The sequence below is a fragment of the Dendrobates tinctorius genome, unplaced genomic scaffold (assembly GCF_039654945.1).
Source record: "Dendrobates tinctorius isolate UK_male_01 unplaced genomic scaffold, ASM3965494v1 ptg000165l, whole genome shotgun sequence".
NCBI classification, from domain to species: Eukaryota; Metazoa; Chordata; class Amphibia; order Anura; family Dendrobatidae; genus Dendrobates; species Dendrobates tinctorius.
This window is the reverse complement of record NW_027361832.1, coordinates 20,523,497-20,540,467: the sequence shown is the minus strand read 5'-3', so window position 1 is coordinate 20,540,467 and position 16,971 is coordinate 20,523,497. Positions and strand designations below refer to the sequence as shown.

At 50.7% G+C, this 16,971-nt stretch overlaps 1 protein-coding gene across 5 annotated transcripts in view; it reads left to right on the top strand.

The window, feature by feature from the left end:
- Positions 1-16,971, top strand: part of LOC141053188 (carbonic anhydrase 13-like) — a 43,017-nt gene that overhangs the window by 19,247 nt on the left and 6,799 nt on the right. For all 5 annotated transcript variants that reach the window (XM_073550562.1, XM_073550560.1, XM_073550563.1 and 2 more), the window contains one exon: positions 1,958-2,020. In XM_073550562.1, coding sequence (XP_073406663.1) covers positions 1,958-2,020 — 63 coding nt within the window. The remainder of the gene's footprint in view (positions 1-1,957; positions 2,021-16,971) is intronic.

The window sequence follows — 16,971 nt, the reverse complement described above, 5'->3', positions numbered from 1 at the left end:
ATCGGTGGTTACTGCAGGTTATAGGCTTGTCGGAAGAGGTGGGTCTTCAGGCTCTTTTTGAAGGTTTCGATGGTAGGTGAGAGTCTGATATGTTGTGGTAGAGAGTTCCAGAGTAGGGGTGATGCGCGAGAGAAATCTTGTATGCGATTGTGGGAAGAGGAGATAAGAGGGGAGTAGAGAAGGAGATCTTGTGAGGATCGGAGGTTGCGTGCAGGAAAGTACCGGGAGACGAGGTCACAGATGTATGGAGGAGACAAGTTGTGGATGGCTTTGTATGTCATGGTTAGGGTTTTGTAATGGAGTCTCTGGGCAATTGGGAGCCAGTGAAGGGATTGACAGAGGGGAGAAGCTGGGGAATAGCGGGGGGACAGGTGGATTAGTCGGGCAGCAGAGTTTAGAATAGATTGGAGGGGTGCGAGAGTGTTTGAGGGGAGGCCGCAGAGCATGAGGTTGCAGTAGTCAAGGCGAGAGATGATGAGGGCATGGACTAGGGTTTTTGCAGATTCTTGGGTGAGGAATGAACGGATGCGTGAAATATTTTTGAGTTGAAGTCGGCAGGAAGTGGAAAGGGTTTGGATATGTGGTTTGAAGGAGAGATCAGCATCAAGGATTACTCCGAGGCAGCGGGCTTGTGGGACTGGGGAGAGTGGGCAGTCATTTACTGTAATTGATAGGTTCGTAGGGGGGGTCACGTGAGATGGGGGAAAGATGATGAATTCTGTTTTGTCCATGTTGAGTTTCATCACTGTTTTCAAGTATCAAATCTGTCAGTAACCTTACAAATCTTTGGAACTGAGTTTTTTTACCGGACTGCCTGATTTCAATAGTCGTTGCCCATGCTTCTACCACGTACACATAGGGCCCAGTTCATCAAGACTGGCATTCATGTTAAGCTTGATGCGGAAATGTGCTGGAGTCCGATGCTCCTGCATGACATGGCACATGTCTCTTTGTAAATCAGTAGCATTGAGCAAGTGGCGTGCACTTCTGCGTGCAACTCGCCACAAATTCTACTCCAATCCCTGCTGGAGTAAGATTTGTGGCATAACGAGCGCCGTTGCTTGTCGTGTATTTTCTATGCTCCAGTTTTTCCCAGCTTTGGCCACTTTGTTGGAGCTGAGAGAAAATGGAGTGAGAGCGCCAAAAGACGCATTATTTTAGCACAGACTCAAATTGCACAAAAAATAATTCAACTTTTTAAAGCTTTTTATGCCAGTACGTCAAAACTTTGATTAATGTGGCCATAGTGAATGACCGGAGGGTAACACGGTGGCCCTGATTCATCATTTGTGATTAATTGAAATCACTTTTCTTTTTCTGTCTTGTGGTTTTCGCTGATGATTTTTGCGATAAATTCTTCAAACTGGCACATGCGGCTCATGAATTTATTGATAAAAATGCTTTTTATTTTTGTCATCAACCGTTCTTTGCAACTCTTCAATACCAAAAGTTGCGAAATGCTTTGAAAAGTCACAAAAAATGCACCAAATTGAAAACACCTCTTGAAACTTTTCTCCAGCCAGGGACTGGAGTGATATGCGCAAAAAAAGTGACATTTCGTAAAAGTCTCATTTCTTGAATCTGTCTAAAACATCTGGATAAACAAAGTTGTCGAAGAAAACTAATAAAAAAAAAAAGGACTCAGAAAAGGAAAACAACTAGTGTTAAATATGTAGAAAATAAGGTGCAAACACTAAAGCTGCTAAAAAGGAGCAGATTACTCCAGGAGAAACAATAATGAAGGGGCTTGTGTATTGATAAAAGTGAGTAAAACGGGACACTCAGCCTTTCTCCGGGGGTCCAACCAAATTCCAGAAAAATATGTATGTTGTATCTCCAAGCATTGCGTCTCTTCTGTGTGATACAAATGTCGTAGTAAAACCCAGGTCAGCTTTAATATCCAAATATCTCATTAACATTTATACAACACATACTGAAATAACATCTTTTTTTTCAGATTGAAGAACACAACAAAAATCTAGAAAAAATTTCAAATGCCTTAGATGACATCAACTTTAAGGTACCAGTGGTAAAGCTTGATGATATTAATGAACGTAAACTATCAATTGACTACCCGAATATTAATGAGCAGCTTATGGATGACTATTCATTTTATCAAGTACAGTAGAGATGAGCAAATTAACTCTGCAAATCTAATGTGTATCAAATTTTAGGACCCGGCAAATTTGAACCATTGTTAGAGTGTTAGAGTGTTAGCGACTCCTGGAGTGGACCCTCTGGGTCGCGGCACCAACCCTCCCAGGGCGAGCTAGCCTAGTGAGGACCACCCCCTATACAGGGAGTGTCAGGAGCAAGCCCCAGGGGATACGATACCACGACTGCTGGCACCAGGCGGCCGGCTCACAGGAGATAACGAGACTGTGTGACAGGAGGGTGCAGGATACTAGGGAACACAGGAGAATACACGGGAGTGCGCTGAATACAGGATTTTGCTAGACGGGTACACGTGGGCACATAAGGCGTGTAGCGAGTAACACATCCGGAGGTAAACAAAGCAGGACGCGTGCAAGGAGCACGACAGGGTACAGAATGAGACAGCAGTCGTGCAAGGAGGTGTAACAGAACACAGAACTACAGTGAATGCCAGGAGGCACGACTGAGCAAGAAACAAGGGACAGGATACGAGAGGATGTGCCAGGAGGCACAACTGAGCATGAAGCAACAAGGGTTCAGAGCAAGTGCTAGGAGCACCACAGAATAGCAGACAGAGCAGAGGACCTGAGAACAGCGCACAGCCAGGCTGGGACACAGCTGACCCAGCCAGGAAGCACAACAATAATCAGGCACCTCCCCTAGGGGGATGTCGTCTGATATAGCACATGACTACTACTGGTTCCGGGTCAGGACCTAGCCAGAAAGCACATGACCACTACTGGTTCCGGGTCAGGTCCTCCATTACCATAGAGAGGACTGAGCCCTATGCAGCACTGACAGAAGCGCGCAAGCGCAAACATGACATGGAGGAGGGGACCCGGGAACGAGAGCTGCGCGTGCGCACTCGACGGGGACCCCCGAGGGACCGCCGTACTGGAGGGAGTGACGTCGGAGCCGAAGCCCCGCCTCCTGGTGAGCACGGCATAACAGTACCCCCTCCTTTAAGCCCCCTCTCTCTAGAACTGGAAAATAGCACCTTGACACTAGGAGCGGGATCCAGACACTTCCTAACTGCATGAGGACCAATGAGATCCAGAGTCTCAATACGAGAAAATTCGGTCTCCTGCCATACCCTGGAGAACTCCACGGACAGAGAGTCGGAGGCAGGTATCCCCGAGACAGGTCGAACCGGCAGAGGCACACTGACATGCTTGGAGGCCGAAGCGGTGGTGCAGTCATTGGAAGTCAATTCATCCTTAGGAGGCGAGCTGTCGGAGGATGGTTGCTTGGGAAGTCTCTTCTTGGCACACGATGGGCAAGCAGCCACAAAGTCTTTGACGTCCTGAGCAATAGACGGCCACCAGTAAACGTGGGATAAACGGGAGAGTGTCCTCTTGGCACCAACATGACCGGCAGCCGGAGAAGAATGTCCCCAGGATAACACACCTTTACGGTTACCTTTAGACACAAAGGTCTTCCCTGGACGCTGGGGCGTCAACTTGACGGAAGCCACGGTAATTACCTTGGGACGGTCACTTGACGGAGGTGGAGACTGACTCTCAGCCCCCCTGTTGATAATGTCACAAGTCACAGACCGGTTGCTTGAAGGATGTGGAGACTGACTCTCAGCCTCCTTCTTGACAATGTCACAAGTCACAGACGGGTTGCTTGACGGATGTGGAGACTGACTCTCAGCCTCCTTCTCGACAATGTCACAAGTCACAGACGGGATGCTTGACGGATGTGGAGACTGACTCTCAGCCTCCTTCTCGACAATGTCACAAGTCACAGACGGGATGGTGGACGGCGGACCTATAACCATCGAAGACGAGCAAGCAGGGTTCTTCGGATGAATGAACAGCAGGCAACTCTTTTGACAGGACGGTCCCCAAAGGAGTATATCACCAGATTGCCAGTCCAGGGTCGGCCCATGAATACGTAACCAAGGAAGGCCAAGAAGAAGGGTATGAGGCGAAGTTGGCAATACGTAGAAGGAGATCCGCTCCCGATGACATGTGCCAATCTGCAACTCAACTTCCTCAGTGACCTGGTTAACGGTGTCCTGCAAGGGCTTATCGTCAACCGGAACTACTGACCTAGGAGACTCCAGGGATCTGACAGGGATGCGAAACTTCTTAACTGCCTCGAGACTAATAAAGTTACCCACTGCGCCAGAGTCCACAATAGCTTTCACAGCAAAAGTCTCGAAACCAAAATTCAGGGAGACAGGCACGGTCAGGGGCAGAGAGGAATCACATACACTTGAGGAGACCTCACTTAACAGTCCCAGGCGGAGAGACTTCCCCGGTCTCTTGGGACATGAGCGTAGAAAGTGGGAGGCATCCCACAATAGAAACAGAGCCCTTGTGCCTGCCTTTTCACACGACGCCGTTGAGCTATCTGGAGGCGATCCACCTGCATAGGCTCAGGTACCGGATCTGCCGCAGATAACTCGGGTAACGGATGAGAAAAACTTCGAGTGGACGAAGAGAGGCCCCTCTCTCTCTGACTGACTCGCGGGTGCGCTCCTGGAAGCGCAAATCAATGCGTGTCGCGAGAGAGATAAGATCCTCCAAATTGGTAGGGGTTAGAGTTGAGCGATACCAGCCGATACTTGAAAATATCGGATCGGAATGGATCGGCCGATCTTAAAAAAAAATATCGGTATCGCCGATTCCGATACCGGGAACCAATGCAAGTCAATGGGGCCAAAATATCGGAATTAAAAAAAACCCTTTCTTTCCTTGTAGGTTAATTCTACATGAAGAAAAACAACTAAGAATAATGTAGAATGTATTGTGGGAGGTGGAGGAGACATTAAAGCCATAGAGTTTTAGCCCAATCAAAAGGAATAGCAGGAATTAAACTTTTTTTTTAAAGACGTTAGGAGTTACAAAGATATTGACTATGTTAGCCTCATTTATATTTTGCCAGACATGTATGTCTTCTTCTTCTTTCTTCTTCTTTCTTATTCTTCTTCCCTTTTTTACCTTCTTCTTCTTCTTCTTCTTCTTATTCCTTTTTTTACATTCTTCTACTTCCTTTTTTTACATTCTTCTTCTTCTTCCTTTTTTTACATTCTTCTTCTTATTCCTTTTTTTACATTCTTCTTCTTCTTCCTTTTTAAATTCTTCTACTTCCTTTTTTTACATTCTTCTTCTTCTTCTTCCTTTTCTTACATTCTTCATATTCTTCTTATTCAACAATTATTATTCTACATATTCAACTTCTTCATCTTCTTCCTATTCTTCTTCATCATATTCTTGTTTGTGTCAGGCATTCCTGTAGTTGTTATCTAGAAAAGTTAGAAGTTTACACCTTCCGTTCTGCCTGTCACAAAAGATTTACAACAGGATTTGTCCGCGTTCAGTTTGGCCTGCAGCAGCAGGCCTTTTCCAGGGGCACCACGAGGAGGAACGGACTCACCCCCATACACTGCTTTGTCTTCTTCTGCTTATAAATAAGATAATATCATTTGCTCAGAGTATTAGTCTTATGCTTAATGTTCTTCTGCTTTGTTTTTTTTATGCTTCTTTGTCTTCTCTCTCTTGTTGTTCTGCATCTTGGTGGTTGTCTTCCTGTTCTTTGTCCTCTTGAACCAGCTGACGGTACTGGCACCCGGAGGGGCAGCAGAAGGAACAAGAGCCAATGGCACTACCGAGGACCAGCTGACGGTGCTGGAACCCGGTTACTAAGCAGGAGGTACCTGTGCTACAAAGCACTACCAAGGACCAGCAGACGTTGCCGGAACTCGGATACCGAGATGGAGGCACCTAGGCCAAAGGCTCTGACGAGAACCAGCTGACGGTGCTGGAACCCGGAGGGGTAGCATAAGCTGCAAGAGCAAATGGAAATAGCGAGGACCAGCTGACAGTGCTGGCACCCGGAGGGGCAGCAGAAGGAATAAGAGCCAATGGCACAACCGAGGACCAGCTGACGGTGCTGGAACCCGGTTACTAAGCAGGAGGTACCTGTGCTACAAAGCACTACCAAGGACCAGCAGACGTTGCCGGAACTCGGATACCGAGATGGAGGCACCTAGGCCAAAGGCTCTGACGAGAACCAGCTGACGGTGCTGGAACCCGGAGGGGTATCAGAAGTTACCCCTGAAAAGCAAAGTTGGCATGCCGCAAGCTGGCCGCAGTTACCGAATCACACAGTCCTACAGGGGGTGCTTGTCCTACTGGCACTATGGAACAAGCCTTTCTTACCAGAACCCGCAGTCCACATAGGAAGCACCTAAACTGCTGGCACCCTAGCCTCGGCTAACCCAACCGCAACACGACATGGCAACTTGGGGTGGCAAACTGACATTGACACTTCCCGGAAACAGCAGGCAGGGCTGGAACCAAGCTGGGCAGGAGGGAGTACCCGTGCCAAAGTCAGTTATGAGCAGCAACTGGCGATGTTGGAGCCCAGGACAAGCACTTAGCAGGCTGAGGCCTGATGTGCTGTCAATTGGGAGGCAGCAGGACAGATTGCCATCAAAACAGCAGGGGAATAGCTGACGTTACTGAACCCCACAAACACAGGAGCTAGTGTTTTACTCTGTGAAGACGGCACTTCCGAGCAACAACTGGCTGTGTTGAAGCCCAGGGACAAGCACGGAGCAGGCTGAGGCTGCATTGAAGAAATTTTAAGATCGGTTGTAGACTACTAATTTTAACCAAGCTCCACTTAGGCCTGTGGCTTCACTGATTTTTGTATTTCCCCTGTCCTCCAACCCCGCCAGTTACAGCTCCGAAGTGGCGTCTGCACAATCCACACTTGTTCCTGTGTTACAGGTGTTCAGTCCGGTCAGTTAATCCCCTGATGTGTGTCCGGCAATGTCGCCTGCTCTGTCCACATTCCCATAATGGGAATGTGGACAGAGCAGGCGACATTGCCGGACACACATCAGGGGATTAACTGACCGGACTGAACACCTGTAACACAGGAACAAGTGTGGATTGTGCAGACGCCACTTCGGAGCTGTAACTGGCAGGGTTGGAGGACAGGGGAAATACGAGACAGTGGAGCCACAGGCCTAATTGGAGCACGGTTAAAAATCAGTAGTGGTACGACTGTGTAGGCAGCAGGAGACTTTGCCATCTACACAGCAGGGGATCAGCTGACGTTACTGAACCCAACTGAGACACGGGAGCAAGTGTCTCTTTCCGTGTGGACGGCACTTCCGAACTACAACTGGCTGTGTTGAAGCCCAGGAAATAGGAGGGTGTAGGCAGAGGCCTACTGTATTTTGAATGAGGTGACAGCAGGAGAGACTGCCATCCACAAAGCAGGGGATCAGCTGACGTTACTGAACCCCACTGAGACACGGGAGCAAGTATCTCTTTCCGTGTGGACGGCACTTCCGAACTACAACTGGCTGTGTTGAAGCCCAGGAAATAGGAGGGTGTAGGCAGAGGCCTACTGTATTTTGAATGAGGTGACAGCAGGAGAGACTGCCATCCACACAGCAGGGGATCAGCTGACGTTACTGAACCCCACTGAGACACGGGAGCAAGTATCTCTTTCCGTGTGGACGGCACTTCCGAACTACAACTGGCTGTGTTGAAGCCCAGGAAATAGGAGGGTGTAGGCAGAGGCCTACTGTATTTTGAATGAGGTGACAGCAGGAGAGACTGCCATCCACACAGCAGGGGATCAGCTGACGTTACTGAACCCCACTGAGACACGGGAGCAAGTATCTCTTTCCGTGTGGACGGCACTTCCGAACTACAACTGGCTGTGTTGAAGCCCAGGAAATAGGAGGGTGTAGGCAGAGGCCTACTGTATTTTGAATGAGGTGACAGCAGGAGAGACTGCCATCCACACAGCAGGGGATCAGCTGACGTTACTGAACCCCACTGAGACACGGGAGCAAGTATCTCTTTCCGTGTGGACGGCACTTCCGAACTACAACTGGCTGTGTTGAAGCCCAGGAAATAGGAGGGTGTAGGCAGAGGCCTACTGTATTTTGAATGAGGTGACAGCAGGAGAGACTGCCATCCACAAAGAAGGGGATCAGCTGACGTTACTGAACCCCACTGAGACACGGGAGCAAGTATCTCTTTCCGTGTGGACGGCACTTCCGAACTACAACTGGCTGTGTTGAAGCCCAGGAAATAGGAGGGTGTAGGCAGAGGCCTACTGTATTTTGAATGAGGTGACAGCAGGAGAGACTGCCATCCACACAGCAGGGGATCAGCTGACGTTACTGAACCCCACTGAGACACGGGAGCAAGTATCTCTTTCCGTGTGGACGGCACTTCCGAACTACAACTGGCTGTGTTGAAGCCCAGGAAATAGGAGGGTGTAGGCAGAGGCCTACTGTATTTTGAATGAGGTGACAGCAGGAGAGACTGCCATCCACACAGCAGGGGATCAGCTGACGTTACTGAACCCCACTGAGACACGGGAGCAAGTATCTCTTTCCGTGTGGACGGCACTTCCGAACTACAACTGGCTGTGTTGAAGCCCAGGAAATAGGAGGGTGTAGGCAGAGGCCTACTGTATTTTGAATGAGGTGACAGCAGGAGAGACTGCCATCCACACAGCAGGGGATCAGCTGACGTTACTGAACCCCACTGAGACACGGGAGCAAGTATCTCTTTCCGTGTGGACGGCACTTCCGAACTACAACTGGCTGTGTTGAAGCCCAGGAAATAGGAGGGTGTAGGCAGAGGCCTACTGTATTTTGAATGAGGTGACAGCAGGAGAGACTGCCATCCACACAGCAGGGGATCAGCTGACGTTACTGAACCCCACTGAGACACGGGAGCAAGTATCTCTTTCCGTGTGGACGGCACTTCCGAACTACAACTGGCTGTGTTGAAGCCCAGGAAATAGGAGGGTGTAGGCAGAGGCCTACTGTATTTTGAATGAGGTGACAGCAGGAGAGACTGCCATCCACACAGCAGGGGATCAGCTGACGTTACTGAACCCCACTGAGACACGGGAGCAAGTATCTCTTTCCGTGTGGACGGCACTTCCGAACTACAACTGGCTGTGTTGAAGCCCAGGAAATAGGAGGGTGTAGGCAGAGGCCTACTGTATTTTGAATGAGGTGACAGCAGGAGAGACTGCCATCCACACAGCAGGGGATCAGCTGACGTTACTGAACCCCACTGAGACACGGGAGCAAGTATCTCTTTCCGTCTGGACGGCACTTCCGAGCTACAACTGGCTGAGTTGAAGCCCAGGAAATAGGAGGGTGTAGGCAGAGGCCTACTGTCTTTGGAATGCGGAGACAGCAGGAGAGACTGCCATCTCCACAGCAGGGGATCAGCTGGCAATGATGAACCCCACTAACACTTGAACGAATGTGTTTGGCTCTGTGGAGACGACACTTCTGAACACCAACTGACGCTGTTGGAGCCCAGGATTAGGCGAGGAGCAGGCTGGGGCCTACTGGATTTTGGCAGGTGAAGGCAGCAGGAGACTTGCCATCTCCACAGCAGGGGAACAGCTGGCAGTGCTGAACCCCACTAACACTTGAACGAATGTGTTTGGCTCTGTGGAGACGACACTTCTGAACACCAACTGACGCTGTTGGAGCCCAGGATTAGGCGAGGAGCAGGCTGGGGCCTACTGGATTTTGGCAGGTGAAGGCAGCAGGAGACTTGCCATCTCCACAGCAGGGGAACAGCTGGCAGTGCTGAACCCCACTAACACTTGAACGAATGTGTTTGGCTCTGTGGAGACGACACTTCTGAACACCAACTGACGCTGTTGGAGCCCAGGATTAGGCGTGGAGCAGGCTGGGGCCTACTGGATTTTGGCAGGTGAAGGCAGCAGGAGACTTGCCATCTCCACAGCAGGGGAACAGCTGGCAGTGCTGAACCCCACTAACACTTGAACGAATGTGTTTGGCTCTGTGGAGACGACACTTCTGAACACCAACTGACGCTGTTGGAGCCCAGGATTAGGCGTGGAGCAGGCTTGGGCCTACTGGATTTTGGCAGGTGAAGGCAGCAGGAGACTTGCCATCTCCACAGCAGGGGAACAGCTGGCAGTGCTGAACCCCACTAACACTTGAACGAATGTGTTTGGCTCTGTGGAGACGACACTTCTGAACACCAACTGACGCTGTTGGAGCCCAGGATTAGGCGTGGAGCAGGCTGGGGCCTACTGGATTTTGGCAGGTGAAGGCAGCAGGAGACTTGCCATCTCCACAGCAGGGGAACAGCTGGCAGTGCTGAACCCCACTAACACTTGAACGAATGTGTTTGGCTCTGTGGAGACGACACTTCTGAACACCAACTGACGCTGTTGGAGCCCAGGATTAGGCGAGGAGCAGGCTGGGGCCTACTGGATTTTGGCAGGTGAAGGCAGCAGGAGACTTGCCATCTCCACAGCAGGGGAACAGCTGGCAGTGCTGAACCCCACTAACACTTGAACGAATGTGTTTGGCTCTGTGAAGACGACACTTCTGAACACCAACTGACACTGTTGGAGCCCAGGATTAGGCGTGGAGCAGGATGGGGCCTACTGGATTTTGGCAGGTGAAGGCAGCAGGAGACTTGCCATCTCCACAGCAGGGGAACAGCTGGCAGTGCTGAACCCCACTAACACTTGAACGAATGTGTTTGGCTCTGTGGAGACGACACTTCTGAACACCAACTGACGCTGTTGGAGCCCAGGATTAGGCGTGGAGCAGGCTGGGGCCTACTGGATTTTGGCAGGTGAAGGCAGCAGGAGACTTGCCATCTCCACAGCAGGGGAACAGCTGGCAGTGCTGAACCCCACTAACACTTGAACGAATGTGTTTGGCTCTGTGGAGACGACACTTCTGAACACCAACTGACGCTGTTGGAGCCCAGGATTAGGCGAGGAGCAGGCTGGGGCCTACTGGATTTTGGCAGGTGAAGGCAGCAGGAGACTTGCCATCTCCACAGCAGGGGAACAGCTGGCAGTGCTGAACCCCACTAACACTTGAACGAATGTGTTTGGCTCTGTGGAGACGACACTTCTGAACACCAACTGACACTGTTGGAGCCCAGGATTACGCATGCCGCATGCAGAGGCCAATGGGCAGCGGTTTTTATGGAGGTTGTGGACTACTACTGATTCTAACCATGCTCCACTTAGGCCTCTGGCTCCACTGTCTCTACTATTTACCCTGGCCTCCAACCCCGCCAGCTACATCTCTGAAGTGGCGTCAGCACAATCTACACTTGTTCCTGTGTTACTGGTGCTCAGTCCCGTCAGTTGATCCCCTGATGTTTGTCCGGCAAGTTCGCCAGCTCTGTCCTCATTCCCACTACTGGTTATGGGAATGTGGACAGAGCAGGAGACCTTGCCGGACACACATCAGGGGATAAACTGATGGGACTGAGCCACAGGAACACAGGAACAAGTGTAGATTGTGCTGACGCCACTTCAGAGATGTAGATGGCGGGGTTGGAGGTCAGGGGAAATAGTAGAGACAGTGGAGCCAGAGACCTAAGTTGGGCACGGTTAAAAATCAGTAGTGGTTTGAATGTTGATGGAGCTGGTGACTTTGCCGTCCACACAGCAGGGGATCAGCTGGCATTACTGAACCCCACTAACACAGGAGCTAGTGTGTTTCTCTGTGCAGACGACACATCTGAGCGACAACTGGCTGTGTTGAAGCACAGGGATTATAGTTCAGGTGGTAGAAAAATGAACACACCAGCAGACCTGGATACAGTTGCCAACCACTAATTTAGTCTGTAAGAGGAATGGCAAAGTCTTTGGAGATCCAGGCCTTGTTCATTTTCAGAAAAGTCAGCCGGTCAACATTATCGGAAGATAGTCGCGTGCGACGGTCTGTTAGTACACCACCTGCGGCACTAAAGACACGTTCCGATAATACACTGGCAGCAGGGCAAGCCAGCACCTCCAATGCATACTGGCTAAGCTCTGGCCATGTATCCAGCTTAGAGGCCCAAAACTTGAAGGGGGAAGAGCCATCTGGGAGTACAGCGACAGGGCAAGACATGTAGTCTGACACCATCTGACGGAAGCGTTGCCTCCTGCTGACTCGAGGCGTTGCTGATGGTGTAGACAATTGTGGTGGACACACAAAACTTTGCCACATTTGGGCCATAGTGGTCTTGCCTTGTGCTGCGGCGCTGCCTCTGCTCCCTCTTTGTGCAGAGTTTCCTCCACTGCCTCGACGCACAGAGCTGCTTTTTAAAGCACTAGCAACAATGCTGTCGGGTGGAATGGAAAACATTATGGACTGCACCAGTGACTCTTCGTACTCCCGCATTTTACGCTCCCGGTTCAACGTTGGTATGAGCCTTTGTACGCTGTCCCAGTAGCGAGGATCTAGGAGGGTGTACACCCAATAATCAGCCGAGACGAGAATGTGGGCGATGCGGCGGTCGTTTCTCAGGCACTGCAGCATGAAATCAACCATGTGCTGCAGACTCCCAACTGCCAAAGAACCGCTGTCCCCTGTTTGAGGTGTGACCTCGGCCTGCTCTGCATCACCCCACCCTCGCTGTACATACTGAGTAGAGGTTTGTGTACCTCCCTCCTCTGGAGAGATGTCTTCCTCCTCCATCGACTCCTCCTCATCCTCCTCACAAAGTGTCCCCTGCCTAGGCCTTTGTGAGGAAACACATAGCGCAGACTGTCCAGAAGCAGATGGCATTTGGGACTCCTCATCCTCCACCTCTTCCGAAACCTCATCCCTTAGTGCTTGCAGTGTTTGTTGAAGCAGGCAGATAAGGGGGACAGTCATGCTGACTAGTGCATCATCTGCACTCACCATCCGCGTGGATTCATCGAAGGCACGCAAAACGAGGCAGATGTCCTTCATAGAGGCCCACTCAATGGTGCTGAAGTGTGAACGGCGCACAGTGCGACTTGTTTGCGCCTGATGCAGCTGGTACTCCATGACTGCTGCCTGCTGCTCACACAACCGCTCCAACATATGTAACTTTGAATTCCACCGGGTGGGTAGGTCACATATGATGCGATGTTCCGGAAGGCCAAATCGTCGCTGCAGAGCAGCGAGGCGCGATCTTGCCGTGCTGGAACGTCGCAAGTGAGCGCACTCTATGCGGACCTTGTGCAACAGTGCATCAAGATCCGGATAGTCCCTCAGAAAGCTCTGCACGACCAAGTTAAGAACATGTGCCAGACATGGGATGTGTGTGAGGTTGCCTAGGCCAAGAGCTGCCACCAGATTTCGGCCATTGTCACACACTACCAAGCCCGGCTGGAGATTCGCTGGCCCAAACCACACATCGCTCTCCAGCTTGATAGCATTCCAGAGCTCCTGCGCTGTGTGGCTTCGATTCCCCAAAGAAATTAATTTGAGTACAGCCTGTTGACGTTTGGCCACGGCTGTGCTCATATCGGTCGTAACAGGCTCCTGCTCTGCTGTTTCTGAGGAACTTGAGTAGGAGGAGGAGTCTATGTGTACAGACTGGAGTCCTGCAATCCGTGGCGTTGGAAGAACACGTACAGCGCCACTCTCCAGATCCGTACCCGGCTCCACAACATTGACCCAGTGGGCAGTGAGGGAAAGGTATCGTCCTTGTCCATGGTTACTGGTCCACGCATCGGTGGTCAGGTGGACATTGCTACTAACGGCGTTTAGTAGCGCATGTTTTATTTTGCCCTCAACATGTTTCTGCAGGGCAGGGACGGCTCGCCTGCTGAAATAAAAGCGGCTGGGCACGTTGTATTGGGGGACTGCCAATGCCATTAAGTCCCGGAAGGTGTCAGTGTCCACCAGCCTGAATGACAGCATTTCAACTGCCAGAAATTTGGCAATGCCAGCATTCAGAGACTGTGCTCGGGGATGGTTTGCCGAGTAAGGGCGCCTTTTATCCCATGCCTGTGCTACCGATGGCTGTGATGGATGGGAACGTGCTGCTATGGGTGTAATCTGACAGGGTCTCCGGACAACAGTGGCAGAGGTTCTTCCTTGGCGATCCTGTGAGGAAGCCGAACCAGCAGTGTGTGAGCTGGAGGAAGAGGGCCCAACACGAACTGAAGAGGTGGTAGGTGGTGCTGTACGTTGGCCTACGTCTTCAGGGTGTCTCTGCAACTCCAACTCGTGCTTGGTGCGCACATGTTTCCACATATTTGTGGTATTGAGGTTGCTGACATTTCTCCCTCTTTTGACTCTCTGATGACACAGCTTGCATTTGACAAAGCAAATGTCATCTGCAACTGTGTCAAAAAAGGACCACGCACTGCAACTCTTGTGAGCGCCCGGTTTGCCTTTGGAATGAGGAATGCTCCTAACGGGTGCCGAAGTGGAGGGTACAGGCAACCAAGTCTTCCCCCTCCCTCTGCCTCCTGTTTTGGCCGGTAGGGGAATCTCTTCCTCCAAGCTGCTCCCACCACCTTCCTGTTCCTCACGCCATGATGGGTCAAGGACCTCATCATCTTCCCTCCCCTCTTCAAACAGCTGCTTCTCCGGGGTTGTCTCGCCAGCACCGTACGCACCAGAAAGTGGCAACTGAGTCTCGTCATCATCTGATGCGTACTGAGGTGTGCTGACCATAGGCACTGGCCCACTCGCCTCTTCAGATTCAGAGGGACAAAGAAGTTGCGCATCACTGCATACTCCCTCTTCTTCACATTCAGGAATGCTGCTTGGCTGGCCCCCTCTTTCCAAGCCAACAGATTCCGAGAACAGAAGTAGAGACTGTGATGGCTCCTGTCCATGTCTCTCTGACTGCCTGGGCACTTTGGCAGGTGGTGAAGAGACAGATGGTTGCTCTTCGGTGCTCTGACCCTGAGAGGATGCGGAAGTAATTGAAGTCGATGCGTTAGCTGCCATCCATCCGACAACGGCTTCAATTTGTTCCTCCCGCAGCAGTGGGGTACGTTGAGGTCCTACAAAGCTGCGCATAAAGGACTGTTGCCTGCTAAAACTGGGGGATGCTGATCCACTGGTGCCCGCAGCAGGCCCAGAATCCCCACGTCCTCTACCTGTAGAATCCCCACGTCCTCTCCCTGCAGAATCCCCACGTCCTCTCCCTGCTAAAACTCCACGCCCACGCCCACGCGCCTTACTCCCTGCCTTCTTCATCTTGCAAGACTGCTTAAGATAGGCAAAAAAGTACAAAGGGGGGCCTTAGTGTGCTTATTCCTGAACAGCTGGTTACAGGTACAAGAAACACTAATTTTATGAAGTGTGTGTGTGTGGACTACACTTTAATAGGAGCTGATGTGGCCTACACAAGTTCCAAATGTAGTGTTTGGTGAACTTTTTTTGTGGTTTCTTTGTTGGAAACAAACTCAAAGTATGTGAACAAAGAATTGAAACTGATAGTATCACCAACTTTTTGGAGCTATTACAATGCAGGCAGGTAACCTACAATGCAAAAGATGAGGCTCCAAAAAAATTGGGTAATACTAATCTGGCTGCGCCGGCAGGGCACGAGCCAGAAAAAAAGGCTCCTCTATCTACTCCTATATAGTGTTTGCAACCAACCAATGTTGATGGATACGGATGGATGCACACTAATAGGAGAAGAAAAAATGAGCTGCACTCAAAGACAAATATGTGTGAGGCAGTGACGCACGTTGAGCGTCCTACAACCAGACGTAGCTGCAGGACACTCTACTCAGCGTGAGCTGCACTCACACACAGTCAGAGACCTCTCAGACAGCCGTCAACAGTGCAGCTACGTGGGCACTGGCACTGACAGGCTGCAGAAAGGCTCCACTGTGTACTCCTATATAGTGTTTGCAACCACCGTAGATGGAGACGGATGGATGCACACTAATAGAAGAAAAAATGAGCTGCACTCAAATGAGGCACTGACGCACGCTGAGCGTCCTACAGCCAGACGTAGCTGCAGGACACACTACTCAGCGTGAGCTGCACTCACACACAGTCAGAGACCTCTCAGACAGCCGTGAACAGTGCAGCAAAGTGGACACTAGCACTGAAAGGCTGCAGAAAGGCTCCGCTGTCTACTACTAGTGTTTGCAACCAACGTATATGGATACGGATGGAAGCACACTAGATTGAAATTATGTAAAAAATGCAGCTCAAAAAATAAAAGATGTATGAGGCAGCAGTGATCACACTGGGTGGCCTACAGCCTGACGTGGCTGCAGGACCCACTCCACAGCGTGAGCTGCACTCACACAGCCCTTGCAGACAGCTGTGAACACTGCTGCTAGGGCAAAGAAGGCTACAGTGGTGGTTTATGTAGCCTGGGTAAAGCACTAGATGTTTGGTGGAATCGCTATTTCTAACTGTCCCTCACAGTCTTCTACAGCAGCCTGTCCCTAACTGAATTCACAGCAGAGTGACCAGAAATGGCGGCTGCGGTGGCTTTTATAGTGCATCATGACATCATTTCGGCAGCCAATCACAGCCATGCCAATAGTTAACATGCCTACATGCCTAACAGGATGTGCCCACACTTCGGAGGATTCCCATTGGCTTAATCAAAGCAAGCAGGCTCATAGCATGATGGGAACTTCCGATTCCGATTCCGGAATCCGATATGACAAAAGTATCGGAAGTCCGTATCGGAATTCCGATACCGCTAATATCGGCCGATACCCGATACTTGCGGTATCGGAATGCTCAACACTAGTAGGGGTATCTCGGCCCGCCAGTTCGTCTTTGATCCGACCGGACAGACCACGCCAAAAGGCCCCTACGAGGGCATCATTATTCCAACCTAGCTCAGAGTACAAAGTGCGAAAACATATCGCGTATTGTCCAACCGATAGAGAACCTTGACGAAGATTAAAGAGGGACTCGGTGGTGGAAGCAAGGTGACCCGGCTCGTCGAACACCTTACGGAAAGTGTCCAAAAAGATGGAAAGCTGAGCGACGAGCGGGTCATCACGCTCCCAAAGGGGATTCACCCACGCAAGCGCCTTACCCTCTAAGTGAGAAACAATAAATGCTATTTT